This window comes from Chinchilla lanigera, unplaced genomic scaffold (assembly GCF_000276665.1).
Source record: "Chinchilla lanigera isolate Chin_1 unplaced genomic scaffold, ChiLan1.0 scaffold00016, whole genome shotgun sequence".
Lineage (NCBI taxonomy): Eukaryota > Metazoa > Chordata > Mammalia > Rodentia > Chinchillidae > Chinchilla > Chinchilla lanigera.
In genome coordinates this window covers 6942966-6958165 of record NW_004955417.1, presented here as the reverse complement: position 1 = coordinate 6958165, position 15200 = coordinate 6942966, and the positions used below count along the sequence as shown (strand labels likewise).

Here is a 15200-nt window from a genome sequence, read left to right as displayed (position 1 = left end):
TTTTTTTTTTTTTTTTTTTAACTCAGGACCTTGTACTTGCCAGACAGGCACTGTGCCACTGAGTTGTATCACTGGCCCCACAAGCATTTATTTGAGGCACACACTTTTACTGGATGGTTGATCAGAAAATGATGATCAGAGAATGCAGATTGAAACAGATGGCCTGGGACAGTGGTGATGAGCCTATGGCATGCGGGCCGCAATGGGTATACAGAACCTTCTCTTTTCACATGCAGGCCAATTCAGCCCATCAGCCAAGCATAGGATATTCGGGTTTAATTGCAATGTTGGCACTTTGTGATAAATAAATGGGTTCTGTGTTGCACTTTGGGCGTGTGGTCTCTAAAAGATTCACCATCACTGGCCTGGGTGAAATCAGCCAAAAATGTAAGAGACTGCATACCAATAAATAATCCACCTTCTTGAGAGGCTGAGTCAGGAGGATTAGAAGTTTGAGGCTAGCCTTGGCAATTTGTTGAAACTCTGCCTCAAAATAAAAGGTACAAAGTTCTGGGAATCTAGCTTAGTGGTAGAGTGCTTGCCTTGCAGTTGCAAGACCCTGGATTCAATCTTTTATACCACTAAGTAAGCAAAGGAAGGAGGGCTGGGGAGATAGCTCAGTGGCACAAGCACCTGCCTGGCTAGTGAACTGACCTGAGCTCAACTCCCAATACCTTTAAAAGGAAGTGAAGGAAGAGTTAGTATTGGTTATTTCCTGTCTTCCAAAGAACACTTACATTCATCACAACCCTGAAATAACATGGCCAGGCATCCAGCATCACAGAACCTTTCAAAATGTACACTGACCTTCTAGCTCCATTGGCCAATTTGTTCCTCAAAATGTCTGCCTGACATTTCCTTCCTCTTTGAGATACACAATTTTTATTTTCTTCTCTTTTTGGCCTCTCTTTTTACTGTATTATTCCTTCTTCCCTCCGTACCTGTTACAAGTCTTAAAAGAAGTTTGTTTAAAACACCTTCAACAGGTGGTAGGGGAGATAGCTCAGCGGCACAGCACCTGTCTGGCAAATGCAAGGTTCTGAGTTCAATTCCCAGTACCCAAAAACAGAACAGCTCAGGAAAGCATTAATAGATGCTAGTGAGAGCTGCACGGGACTTCAGGGACATGATTGCTTCTCTCTCCTCTGGAGACCTCTCCATGCCCGGGCCCACCAGGCCCCTCTCACTCCATCTCCTGTTCCCTTGGCTTTGGTGAAGATCTACACTTGAGCCTGATATTTGTCTAGCTACATTAATAATAAAAGGCATTTACATCTTTCCACTAGCATCCCACTTGCAAGGAAGGAGGGGGATTTTTTAAGGAAGATGGTGTTTTCAGTGAGTGGAAACAGCCCATACCCAGACTGTCTTGTCATATATAAAAGTCACCAACAGATGCATTGTCTATTCTGTTGCTTCAAAAAGCTGCTGCTTATTTAATTTACTAATAATCACCAAATTAAAGTGATTGTCTAAGTCACACTAAATCACCACACTAAATCAATCTTTGAACATCGACTCAAAAATTTGGGTTTTGTATTAAATTGTTTCTGAGGTAGAGAATTGTATGATTCAAGAGTTTAAAGGAATCAAAGCTCAACAAAAAGGCCTGAATTGAATAAGAGACCTAGATATCACACACACACATACACACACACACACACACACACACACACACACACGCTAGGTTGATATAAGTGGGTATAAGTGGGTTTATGAATGAAAAACTGTTTATATTTTTTAAATTACTGATAGCAACCTCTTCTTTCCACCTTTTGGCTATATCATCATCTTCCCACACCACTGGTCTTTACTTCAAAATAAGATGTTTTCTGATTGTATCATACTTCACATCCTAATAAATCATTTGACCCTTTCCTTAGTCTTATCCTCGTGTGTAAATCCTATAATCTCAACAGTCTTAATGTAAGATGTTATTTCAAAATCTCAAAATGAAGTAAACAGCATATCACACAGGTATAAGGAAAATAAAATGGCTTGCACATGAGGTAAAATGATATGTTTAAAATTAGATTTTGTTTTTTTATAGAAATAAAAAGAAAGTTTTTTTTAGAAAAAGAAAGAAAAGGTATATTATTGCACTTTCCTATAATTTTGTGGTAATTTTAGCATTTATACTGAGCTTAAAGTTAATCTAGACTGTAGGTTCTTGGTCTCAATTGCAGGGGTGAGGGTCCATATCTGTGCTTCAAGGAATTCCTCAGCTTCTGGAAAGTGAATTAAATACTGTGTGTATAGGCTCATTTTTTAATGGTAACATACAGCCATTCCAACAAAAGGTGATTTGAACCCAGTATATTTAAGACATTGATTTTGCCCTCAACTCCTTATTTTAGTGATGAGGATACTGAGATCCAGAAATGGCCAAGGGAGTTGCTGGGGATCACAGTTCATTAGCAACTGAACCAGAAATAGAACTCATGTCTGCTGTGAGGCCATCAATCCAACTCCCTCCTCCTCTGCACGCAATAGATAGATTATATTAGTCTTAAAATGGGATCTGAAGCTCTTTTTCTCTTCCAAAAAAAGTGTTGAAGTTATGAAATGAGAGCTAAAGGGAAATGTCATAAAGGCACGCAGTGAAGATCAAAAATTAACCCAAGCCCTGGATTCCAGCAATGATGTCTTTTTAGCAGAAAACAATTTGAGAACTAACTTTGTGATTACTGTTGTCTCCCACTGTTCATTGAGAATTGTCTTTTTGCCTCTCTTTTTACCATTTTGCAATTTTCTTTGGTTTATCTTCCTGGTGTCTCATAGTAGGCTTTCTCTTTGAACTTGGGGATCCACTTTTTCTTTCCTTTTCTCTACATTCATATTTCTCAGTCCTGTTTCGCATTAAATTTGTGCCCCCTCTGTGTTCTGCTCTGTACACCCTGAGAGGAACGAGACTTCTCAGGAACGGAACACAAGAAAAGTTCGAGCTACCTGGCAGAACCTGCTTGTGTGTGCAGTAGACAGGAAGTGGTCCTACTGCCCCATCTCACTGAGCGCAGAGCAAGGCACTCAGGGCCACAGGAGCATCAAGAAACGCCACAGCACCCCTGCCGAGCAAAATACTCAGAGAAGGGAAAGCCAACTGGTGTTATTTCTCTCCTGCTTTTCTGGGCAATAAAACTGCTCCAGGGGAACGTGTTGGAGCAAAACTAAGCAGCAGGTGACGGCAGAGACTTGTTTTCAAGCACACTGTTTCTCTCTTTTTATATCTTTTCCAGTTGGCTCATGTATTACCCACAGAAGAGAATTTCCTGCTGCTCTTCCGATGCCAGCAGCTGAAGTCCTGTGAGGAATTCATGAAGGTAGAAGAGAGCTGTCCCTTTAGGAAACACTGCAGAAATCAGAATGGCTGGCTGTTTTAAATTTGGTTTTTCTTATCCAACATTTTTTACAGACATGGAGAAAATATGATACTGATCACAGTGGCTTCATAGAAACTGAGGAACTTAAGGTAAGCAAACAAAAACTTATATTAAGATTTTTTTCTTTCCAAGGCAATTATGAACTGCTAAGGGCTTCACAGCTTTTTAAAATATTTTCCACAAAAGAAACTAGTGTGGAGAAGTGGCACATTTTAACCCACTCTTTCACATCATTAATGAGATACCAGATCCAGAAAGAGACTTCAAGTACTTTCTCGCAATTCTGGTCAGCAATATGAGAAACTAACATTTTTGTAGTGTACAGAAATTGTTATAAAACAAATAGGTAGACGATAGATAGAACTATGCATAGGCTAAGTAAGTTACACTTTTCCACTGAAATTTGATTTTATAAATTAAGCACTTATATAACAGACTTACTTTCCAAAACAAAGACAAATTATGGTGCACCTATTGTATACCAGGCATTTCACATGCATTATCTTATTTAACCTGTGCATGAGTTCAATACAATTAGCATTACCCAATGACAAGAGGCTGGAGAGGAGTTAGATGATCCACCAAATGCCACATAGAAATGACTCAGGGCTGCACTGTTTAAACTCAGACTTATCCACCTCTAAAACCTATAGACACTCCTTGCAACTGACAGCTTCTGAACAGCAGTAATACTTACAAAAATCCAAAACATAATTAAATTTTTCATGAAATGCAACTTTGAAGATGATTTTATAAATTCATGTCTCACATGATACTTAGGTGGTGGTGTGGGAGTGAGATAATAAGGACAGATCCAAAATCAAACTTTCCTCAGGGCAAATGTCTACATTAGTCTATCTAATGCTTTCCATCTTGAATGGGGGTGATGATACCTTCTTCTCAGATGTACTGTGAAAGCGAAGTGAGATACTGCATCGGAGAAATCTTCTATATCCTATCATTCATGAATTCAGTTTACTGGCCTTTCAGGAATGTACCTTTCATTTCATTTCCTCAAATCTCAGTCTGAAAGACCCAATTTGTTCTGATAATTAAAAGGGAAGTGGCTAATATTTATTGAGCACCTGAATGTGCACCTACTATGTAGTAGACACATTACTATGTGCATGAAATTTATTTTAATATTTAATCCTCGCAGACAGCTTGCAAAGCAGTTGTTCTCATTTCCAATACGTAAAGAGATTCAAATTCAGAGCAACTGGATCATTTTTCAAGATTACACAGGTACTTGGAAAAAGCACCTAAGTTTGGACCCAGCATATCTAGAAATGTTAATACTTTTCTCCTACAGCACTTCAAGCTTTGTTCATTGAAAGTTACTTCTGCTGCTGCTGCTTTGTGGGAGAACATGAGTATCAAGCTCTTTTCCTAATTGTGGTTCAACATGGTTTAAAGAATGCACATTTTTAGAGATGGAACTGGGATGTTTGCACAATTACAATTATAAAATTGCTTGAATCATATTCTACTGCAGCCTGTAGAAAGTACAAAGATCTATAGTGTGAAGTCACCGGCAACCATGTCTTTTACACACTTGCAGATTTGCAGTGAGGTGACAGTGGAGCTATTGTGTTTTTATTCTTTCAGGCCAAAAACATCTTTTAAAATTCCTCTCAGTTCAGAAAGAAACCCTTAGCTCATTTCCAACACTGACCTCAAAACATTCTAAAAGTCTCCTTCTTTGTTCTCAATTTTATTCTCAGAAAGAGATTCTAAATAGAAGTCCTCCTCCCTGGGGAATTTTTGAAGATAATGTGGCATTCTTTTTTAATAGATCTTTCAAGAAAGCTAATTTTAAGATCCATAATAGAGTACAACATCTCTTGCTCTCAGACATGACTTTGAATCTTAGTGTCCCAAGGTTTCTCCCAGGCTATTTTTGTGACCACCATTTTAGTCTCTGATGAGGCTTTTTAACCCAATTAATCTCTGACAAAGCCTCAGAAGGCTCAAAACTAAAATTCACCCCCACCAGATAACTTTGAATTCTCCATCCTTCACTTTCAATTTGAAGCAGACGTTTGAAGTGAAAATAAATTTATTAAATCAAAGAAATGGTCCCTTTCTTTGAGAAGACTGAAATCAAATTGGTCTGGCAAAACTGGTACTTTTGGAAAGGAAGAGATAAACCACTGCCAAACCAAAGAAACCTAATCCTTCAATAATAACTGCACAGTTTTCATAAGTGTATTAATTCATTTTCTGAAAAAGTAAAAGAGTTGTGAAGAAATAGCATTGGACAAAATGACAGACTCATGCTCGTGTGTACAATGTCTTTGGTATGGCAAGCTTTGAAAATCTTTTACTTGGTTTATTTCTCTGTTAAAAAAAGAGATAAACTCACTCTTTAGCTCCAACTATTACGTTGTCATCTCTTTCCACTCGTTCCACATTAATCTCTGTATCTATGTGATTCATACATCCTTCAAGGGTTAGATGTGATCATCTGCAGCCAACTGCGTGAATTTTTACAGTCAGCTGGAGCATTTACCCAAGGATTCTTTGGATCACGTCACCACTAGACGCTAACCAACTGGCCCTCTGGAAAAACAAGCTTCATCCTGTCTGTACACTGATATGTAAACATAGCCCAAGAGTACAGAAAATGTATTTAAAATTAGTTTGAGTTCCATCACACAATGCAAAGGTTTAGGGAAAAGCCTTCATATTTCTTACAGAAGAGTCACGTGAATACTTGTGAAGATAGCATTTGGTAGAAAAACGTCCATTGAGTTGGCTGATTTTTAAAGTTTAAATTCAGATTCCTACTCAGCATAAAGTCAAGATCCTTCTTTAATTGAAATCATAACAGCATAATATAGCTCAGATTACCACAGACTGTGTCTCTGAAAAACAGATATTGCATATGTCAAAAGCAGCTTCCTTACAAGAAAGTCACAAGAACTATGATTTAATCTCTTTAGTGTTTAAGGTCCTCTGTGAAAAGACCGGGTTCTACCCTCAAAAAGAGGCTTTATGCACATTTCTGGTAGGTTCTTTCTCAAGCATCTGAAATGGAAGCGGACCATCCATCACTGCTGAAATTTATCTGAGTGTTCTTTGTCTTAACAGAACTTTCTAAAGGACTTGCTAGAAAAAGCAAACAAGACTGTTGATGACATAAAGCTAGCCGAGTATACAGACCTAATGGTAAGACTGATCTTGAAAAGATTATGGCCAAGAGCTCGTGAAATAGAGCTCTTTTCTTGCTAATTCTCAAGGCTACTGTACACAGGATGAAGTAAACCATGTGAGCACATAGCTGTCATTTCATTTGCAAATTGGGATGCTGAAGAATGCTCACATCCTGTAAGGTTGAGTTCTTCAGGCATTGGCTTTAAGGCTCAATTAATGAGCATTTCCTTTCTTGTTAAGCTACATGATTTTTACCTCTCAAAAAATGACTTGTTTTCTTGCAGAGTTCATGTAATTATAGCATTGTTATACATCTTATGAATATATATTACAAAATACATGTAAATTATATGTTATATCACCTCAAACTCACTTACTTAGATTTCTTTTAATTTGTTGCTTTTATTTTATTGGTACATTGTAGATATACATAGTGATAATATTCATCATATGGAATTTGTACTTGTACACGATATATCCTGCTTCTTTTTTTCCCATTCCCTTCCCCTCCCTTCAACCCATCTTCCCTTCCATTTACAAAAACTTTGCTTCCATTTTTTCCTTCTATTCTTTTTTTCTTGCCCTTTATTTCCTACCCTCACCCCATTCCCCTTCTCATTTGAATATTTTCTTCCCATTTCCCAATATCTATTAGACACTTTGGTCTTTAGTTACACTTTTAGTTTCTCATGTCAGAGAAACCATGGGATATTTACACATGTGTCCAATTATTTTTATATATATATATATATATATATATATTCTAAATTCATTTTTATCACAGCTTAGAGTGTCACAGACTTTTTTAGAGTTTAAGGAGAACTTCTAGCTACTTTACCCATTAAGCCACTTAAAATGGTTCTCTTTTGATTTTTATTCCTTTGAGATATTATATTGGTGCTATGCATGAAGAAATACAAACTCATCCTGACCCTGATACTTGGTAAATAGCATAACCATGATCTGTCATAGAATATAGAGTCAGGAGAACACTTTTACTCACAGACTTCTAATGTTTTAAGAACAAATGAGCAAATAACTTAATAAGGCTCTAGAAAAAATAAACCGAAGTCCATGAAGTTACTTTGTTCTAAATGGGTAAAGTTAGCTCATTTTTAACTCCAGGAGACACATAGATTTATATGTGATTTAACTAATATGAAGGTACTATGAATTCTGACCCAGAATTTAAAATATCCATAAAATATAGCTGTATGTTATAAAAGTTGCTATGCTACACTAGACTACTGGGGAAGTTAAACTTTTAGTTACCTTGAGAAACAGTTTTTACAGTGTTCAATTATATTTAAATTGGCTGACATTTGCTTTCAGCTTCTTGCCCTACTTTGGGGGAAAAAATAATAAAAACAAACTGTAGAACTTTATTATTGGCTTATTCACCAGACAGTGATCTTTATTATAAAGTGGGACTAATCTTACTTTCAAAACAACCAGAACTATTTTTTCATGTTCTTCTTTAATCCCTCATTACATTTCCACAGCATTAGCAACTAAATGGGAGGTTTTCTTGCTGTGTGTCACAATAGGCAGGTCTAAATTCTAAACCTGTTTTTTTGTTTGGTTGCTTTTTTTTTCTTTTCAACATGGACAGTAACCTATATTCATCTATTTTTTATTCTGTTTTGATCTTAAGGAGTATCTCTTTAGAGTTAGGTCTCTTTTCCTGGTAGAAATTTGAAGCAGCCTTTCCAAAACTATGCAGATGGGAATATCTCCCTGTTGAATTGTCCTGGCATATCTGATTAAACGCCGTAAACTAGTTCAAACCCAGGAAGCAAATTAATCAAGAACTAATTAAAATTTAAATATATAGGTGAAAAAATATTTTCCTATCACTGTCAAACTGTGTGATCTAGTTGTCCAGTGTCTCAGAAGACATTTTACAATATTAGAATATATGGTGAATGGATTATAAAAAGCTGTGTCAATAAAGGACACTGAAAAGAGCTGCTTCCTACAAAGAATTCTTACAACATCTTAAGCCACAGAATGTCCTTCCTTTCTTCCTTAAAAAGATCTCACTAAACCTATATTCATTATAACTTCAGCATAACCTTTTCTTCTAAGACAAAAATAATGCTATTTTTCACATATTTAGTATACATAGTTCATGTATTTAATGCATTTCATATATACTACTTCTGTATCATATAGCAATAGTTGCTACTTATTAAAAGTGAGAATGCTTCACAAATATGGGCATAAACATGTTTATGGTTGGATATGTCTCAGAGTATGAGATATAGCTATGCTGGAGAGCTAGGAGCTTTAATGAGTATCTAGTACCCAAGGGAAGATAAAACAATTCAAAATTATTCAAAAAGTCTATTCTCTAAGGACCTATTCGTGTTATCTGCCTATTGCTTTTGTTTGTACCATTTTGTGCTCTACAGCAGTAGATATTTGTTTTCACACCATCATCTGGAGAGGTTCAGGAGTGCCATATTCTGCCAGGCACCATTCCTCCCACATATTGATACACACTCAAAAGGTTTTCCAAGAAAAAAGAGTTAAGTATTCTAGAAGCTTTAGTTAAGGCCACTATTACTCTGCTTCACTGTTTCGTGTTGATCTGATAAACTTTGACAATTGATACATTGCAAAATTGAAATTAAACTTTGAAAGTTTTAAAACATGTTAGTTTCTAAAATTGCACTGTATCAGTACTTAATAGCCTATTTGATTTTGAAAGTTTGTCTTCATTCATTAAATCATTCTGCAACAGCTAATATTTTGCTTTTATTTTTGGAAACAAAAAAATCCCTAAATTTTATCTTTTAGCTGAAACTGTTTGACTCAAATAATGATGGGAAGCTGGAGCTGACCGAGATGGCCAGGTGAGTTTAAGATCTATGCTAGCATTAGAGTAAGCTGGTCCTCGTTCAAAAACCAAATCCGCTAACATGTTTTTCTCTTAAAAGATTACTACCAGTGCAAGAGAATTTTCTTCTTAAATTTCAGGTACTTGATGTTTCCTCCATACTAAATAATATTTTCTTTGAAAATTTATAATGTGGGAGATTTGTGTAGAGAAATAAACTGAAATGTAGTAGTAGCATTTTAACGCTTTCTCTTTTTTCTGTCTCCTAGGGAGTTAAAATGTGTGGGAAAGAATTCAATAAGGCTTTTGAGTTGTATGATCAGGTAAAAGTTTGTTCTTTTTTCTTCTTTCATTTTTATTGTGATGAAAACACTTAGCATAAGGTATACCCTCTGAATTTTTTAAGTGTAATATACAGTATTGTTCACTAAGTAATCAATGCTGCACAGCAGACCTTGAAAACTTACTTATCCTGAATAATTGAAAATTTATGACCACTAATTAGGAACTCGCCATTTCCCTTTCATGAGCCCTGACAACATCCAATCTACCCTCGGTTTCTGAGTTTGACTTGTTTAAATACATCATATAACTGGTCTCATGCAGTGTTTACCCTTCTGTTCCTGATATTTCATTTAGCAAAATGTCCTCAAGGTTCACTTATTTTCCCACATACGTCAAGATTTCTTTCTTTTGAAGGCTAAATAATATTCTACTATACACACGCAAATCTAGATAGGTGATAGATAGATAGATGAATTGCTTCATCCATTTATCCATCAATGAGCACTTAGGTGATTTCCACTTCTTAGTTGTGAATAATGCAGCAATGATCATGTAGTGTTAATATCTCTTTGAGAGCTCGATCTTTTGGATAAATACCCAGAATTTGGATTGCTGAATCATATGATAGTTCTCTTCTCAGTTTTTGAAATATCATCGCATTGTTTTTCATGGTAGATGCTTCATTTTGCATTCTCACCTAGTTTACAAGGTTCTCATTTCTTTATATCTTCATAAACCTGCACTGGTCTTCTTTTGCTTGTTTGTTAAGGGCCATCCGAACAGGTGCGAGATGCTTGTCATTGCAGTTTCAATTTGCATTTCACTGGTGATCAGCCACATAAAACATCTTTTCATATACTTGTTAGCCACTTTATAGCTTCTTGAAGAAATGTCCAGTCTAGTCTTTAGTCTATATTTAGAAAACATTCCTAGGGCTTTTTGGCTATTGAGTTGTAGGAGTTCCTTATAGTTAAATATTATATTCCTTATCACTTTTTTTGACACATAGTTTGCAAATATTCTCTCCTTGGTTAAATTTTTCATATTTTATTCTCTTTTGTACCATTTAAATGGCATTTCTGATCCTTTTTAGGTAATTTATCTGTAGTATATAGAAATATAACTAATTTTGGATGTTGATTTTCATATTCAGTAACTACTGAATGTATTTACTCTGAGTCTTTAGTTTTTTATATGTAAAAATCATATTACCTACAAATAGGGACCATTTTATTTCTTCAGTTTCTATCTGAATGCCTTAAATGTTTATTATCTACAACTTGATCCTTAAAATTTTGAAAAATGCTTAGTAAGAGAAAATAAAAACTCAAAGTTCTTATTTTAAAACACATGGGAATGAAAAAGGAATTAAAGGGTGTTATATTCATATACCAACTCCACACGATGAATATAAACATTTTTCAAACACGTACTAATATTTTTTAAATAAAGAAACAAGGGCTCTTTAAATTATACAACCAATTCATTCTTCCCATGGAAATTGTATTATGGGATATCCACAATGCACACACCTTGCGTAAAATCGTACCCTGTAATTTATCTGCTGTGAGAATGATCAAGGGACCAAAATCTGAGCCTCAATTTCTTCATTTGTAAACTAGAGAAAATACTCTTTTGAAATATCAATGAAGATAAACTAAGATAAGATATCCTGGAGAAGCATCCCACATAGCAAATTGTGTGTGTAAGGAAAGTCATTGATGTCACTAATTCATATCTTTGGCTTCTTCTTTCAATTACTCCTGGACTTGGGCTCTAATATAAGTCCCTCCTCTTGGTGTGACATCAATCCAGTGTCATAGCTTCTTCAGGCTTCAGTGTTCTCACTTGTCATAGGAATGCATTTGAGATTACTCACTCTAACTGAAGACAATATTGTTAATAGAGTGAAATATTAAATGTGCAAGTACTTTGAAAAACTCAAGGTATCTTACAGATGTAAGGTGTTGCATGTCAACTCACCTATTTTGCAACTTTGGAGCAGCTAAAACTGTTGAGGATCTGATGTAACAAGTTAGAACACCTGCCAACTGTACAGGAGAGTCTCTGAGAATTCCACCCCAGCACTTCTGTTTTACTGCATTCTCTACTACTGCAGATGGGATTGGCTGTATACTGATTATTTCTCTTCCCACAGGATGGCAATGGATACATAGATGAAAATGAACTGGATGCTTTACTGAAAGATCTGTGTGAGAAGAATAAACAGGTGATTTACTTACTATATTTCTCATTCATCATGTTTCTGCAACCCCATACCCATTTTGAAAATATACTTGAACAATTTATAAAGGAGTAAAAGTAGATTTTTAACTCTTAAATTGGTTTGTTTATGGCTAAATATATATAATTGTGATAGTTTTTAAAGAATAATCTTGTGTTTATTCACATTTGCATAGAATTTAATCCCACTCTTTTCTTAATGGATTGCTATAACAAGCAGTTTTCATCTCACATTTTATCAGTACACAGTGGTGAATTAGCTTCCATATTTAACTGAATTACATTGCAGTCTATGTTCTACACAGGATCTGGATATCAATAATATTCCAACATACAAGAAAAGCATAATGGCTTTGTCGGATGGAGGGAAGCTGTACCGAACAGACCTGGCCCTTATTCTCTCTGCTGGGGACAACTAGATTTGGGGCTACAACCACTTGTTAGCGGTACCTTGTATCTAAAAAGATAACTGTGCACTATAAAGGAGTAGGCTGTATTTTCTTTTATATCTGTAAATTTTACTGCATATAGACAATTATCCAGGATGTGTGGCACATTCTTTTCTGCTTGTTTCTATACTGTTTGTAATGTACAGTTTTTGTAACTATATGATTGAAAAGGAGAAGGTCTATATTTAGGCCAGTCAGTATACCCAATTAAGGAAAACCTAACGTGTTCTTGCTTTAATAAATACAGTTGCCCATGAAGATTCCTCTGAAAATCTTCACCAGGATTAACCTCTAAAATTCTATTCTCTGATGAAAAATGCACATTTATCACTGAATAAAAGGACTATATATGACAAACCAAGCATTCTTATTTCAGACAATCATAGGACTCTCCCACACAGTACTTCTGTATTTCCAACTACTAGGAGAAATGTGTTTTCACATCTAAAATACTCACAAAAATACCTAATAAACAGTTAAATTGTGGATTTATGAATTCAACAGTCTCACTAGAGATTTAGTTTATTAATCAAAAACATGAGTATTGCTTCAAGCAATACCAAACTATTGACTCAACTTGACGTGGTGACAAAGGAAGGCAGCACCAGGTGACATCGATCTTATTCTAAGTCTGTTTCCAACAAGTCTACTGTGAGAGTATGACTTTGATCTATTTTCTATTTTCATGTGTTTCAGATTATAATTATTCTGGTAACTGCTGTTTTATGTCTATAGTGTGTAAGCTCTGATTAAATTTAATATGCTAAGTATCCTGGTGTCTAGTTTGCATACTTCCTGGATTTTCTTTCTATTGTAGAACTGTTCATTTCACCAAGGGTATCTGCTGCCTCTGAAAATATTTTTTTCTAGCTATAACAACTCTATTTTTTACTACATAATTGAATTTTAATGTAAAATTCATAGCATCCTGATTATTAATGTTATATCATCAATACTTTTGTGTATTCTGTGGATTCTATATTTCACATTGAGATTAGCATTCAAAATAGTTCTATTTCTATCTGCAAATAGTTTCAAATGAGTTCAAAATAGCATCTGAAGAAAAATGCTACTGTAATCATCTTATCTAGCAAAGGAAATTCTAAACCTTTCTTTGGCCCACATCTAAGTCACAGTTGCATATATTGTAGCTAGAATATCTTATACTGGTTATAGTTGATACGTAATGATGGTGATTTTATATTGTCTGTGGAGCAAAGAGTAATGACAGAAATGTCTATGTGGAATTTATAAAGTTACAATTAAAAAGTTGATGATGGTTCTGGGTCAATTTGAATGTTCCGATTCAACACTTAGTTTTTCAACTCATAAAACTAACAAGACAATGTGAGCTATCTCCTTCCCTCAAGAATGAACAGGGAAAAGATCTACCAAAAAACAAAATTTATCAATTGATGTGAGTAGTAGATTGGCTTTGCCTGCAGTGTATAAATGGAAGCACTAACATTAGATTGAATTTAACTGTAAGGAATAAAGAAAGGAGAAAATACCTTTATGTTTCCTATTATTTCTTCTCAAAAATGTTGACATATAATCCATAATTAACCCAGGCGGAAATGTAGGATGCTCAAGTTATTGTAGCACAAGGAATAAATGCATATAATTCAGTGAATTCCTGGATGACTCATTGAATTAAGAAATATCTTTGAGAGCCAGGGATATAGCTCAGTGGTACAATGCCTGCCTGGCAAGTGCAAGGTCCTAAGTTCAAATCCCAGTCCAAGAAAAAGAAGGAATATCTCTGACTCTAAGATTAAGAATCAAAAAAAAAATTTTAAATCCTAATATTTGAAGTTTTTTCCAGTGGCATTATCAAATGCTTCTTCATGCAAATTCTCCAATAGAACAAATAGGATTTTCCTACATTTTATCTGTAGAAAAATTATTGTTCACTACAAAATATACATAAATCTTCTGTCAGGTTTGACATTACTACAATGATGGAATGGAAAAGTGGAATAACAAAAACAGAAAAGTATGATGGTCGTAATTCTGAGGAGACTTTTTAGAGAGCTGATAGCAATAATATGAATCTAATACCAGGATTGTCACGGTGGAGTTCAGCAAGTCCACTTACTGAGGCAGAAAACAGGGTGAAGAGTGGAAAAAAAAAAAAAAAAAAGAAACTAAAAGGGTGAATGCAAGGGGGCCAGCGCAATGTCTATCTCATATCACAAACAAAGTGCATTCCAGGTTTAGTTCTAATCTAGATGCAAAAGGTATTGAAGATACTCATCAACCCCACAGGCATGAAAATACTTGACCAGTTAAGCAGAAGCAAATTGAAAACTTGTCTTCATTACAAGTAAAAACTTCTGTTCATGAAAAGACACTAACAGTGAAAAGTGAGAAAAAGATATTTTCAGCAATATTGCAATGGCAAACATAAACACAGAAACAGCACCCAGGATTTGGAGGCAGATTTATTTGCACTGATGGGCGCTGATCAGGATCATTCCCAGAATACCAGGCCCTGATCTCTGATGTTCTAGGGCTTATATAGGATAAGCAAGCTGGAAGAGGCAGAAGGGCTTGTCATTTGGGGATCGGTTTATACAATGTTCCTCATAGTGACCAGCTATGCATCACAGTGACCAGCCCTTTCTAAGAGACAGAAGCAACCAAAACCAGAACAGGAACTATTATCTGGCAACTAAGATGCTGAAGTATACTGGGGGGTGGAGGGGCAGGGTTCTGTTACAATATCACTGACAAAAGCACATAACCAAAATACATAAACATTACTTTTAAAAATCAATTACAAATATAACTCAATTGAGAAATGTGTAGGAAAGTGAAATAGGCATTTTAGGATACCTAAAT

General features: G+C 35.4%; 1 protein-coding gene across 1 annotated transcript in view; it reads left to right on the top strand.

Moving 5' to 3' along the window:
• Positions 1-13866, top strand: part of Calb1 (calbindin 1, 28kDa) — a 25042-nt gene extending 11176 nt beyond the window's left edge. Inside the window, exons 4-11 of the mRNA XM_005381764.2 lie at positions 3237-3320; positions 3413-3469; positions 6474-6551; positions 9339-9394; positions 9479-9518; positions 9648-9701; positions 11822-11893; positions 12213-13866. Of these exons, the coding sequence (XP_005381821.1) occupies positions 3237-3320; positions 3413-3469; positions 6474-6551; positions 9339-9394; positions 9479-9518; positions 9648-9701; positions 11822-11893; positions 12213-12326 (555 nt within the window). The 3' untranslated portion in view covers positions 12327-13866. The remainder of the gene's footprint in view (positions 1-3236; positions 3321-3412; positions 3470-6473; positions 6552-9338; positions 9395-9478; positions 9519-9647; positions 9702-11821; positions 11894-12212) is intronic.
• The last annotated feature ends 1334 nt before the right edge of the window (positions 13867-15200 follow it).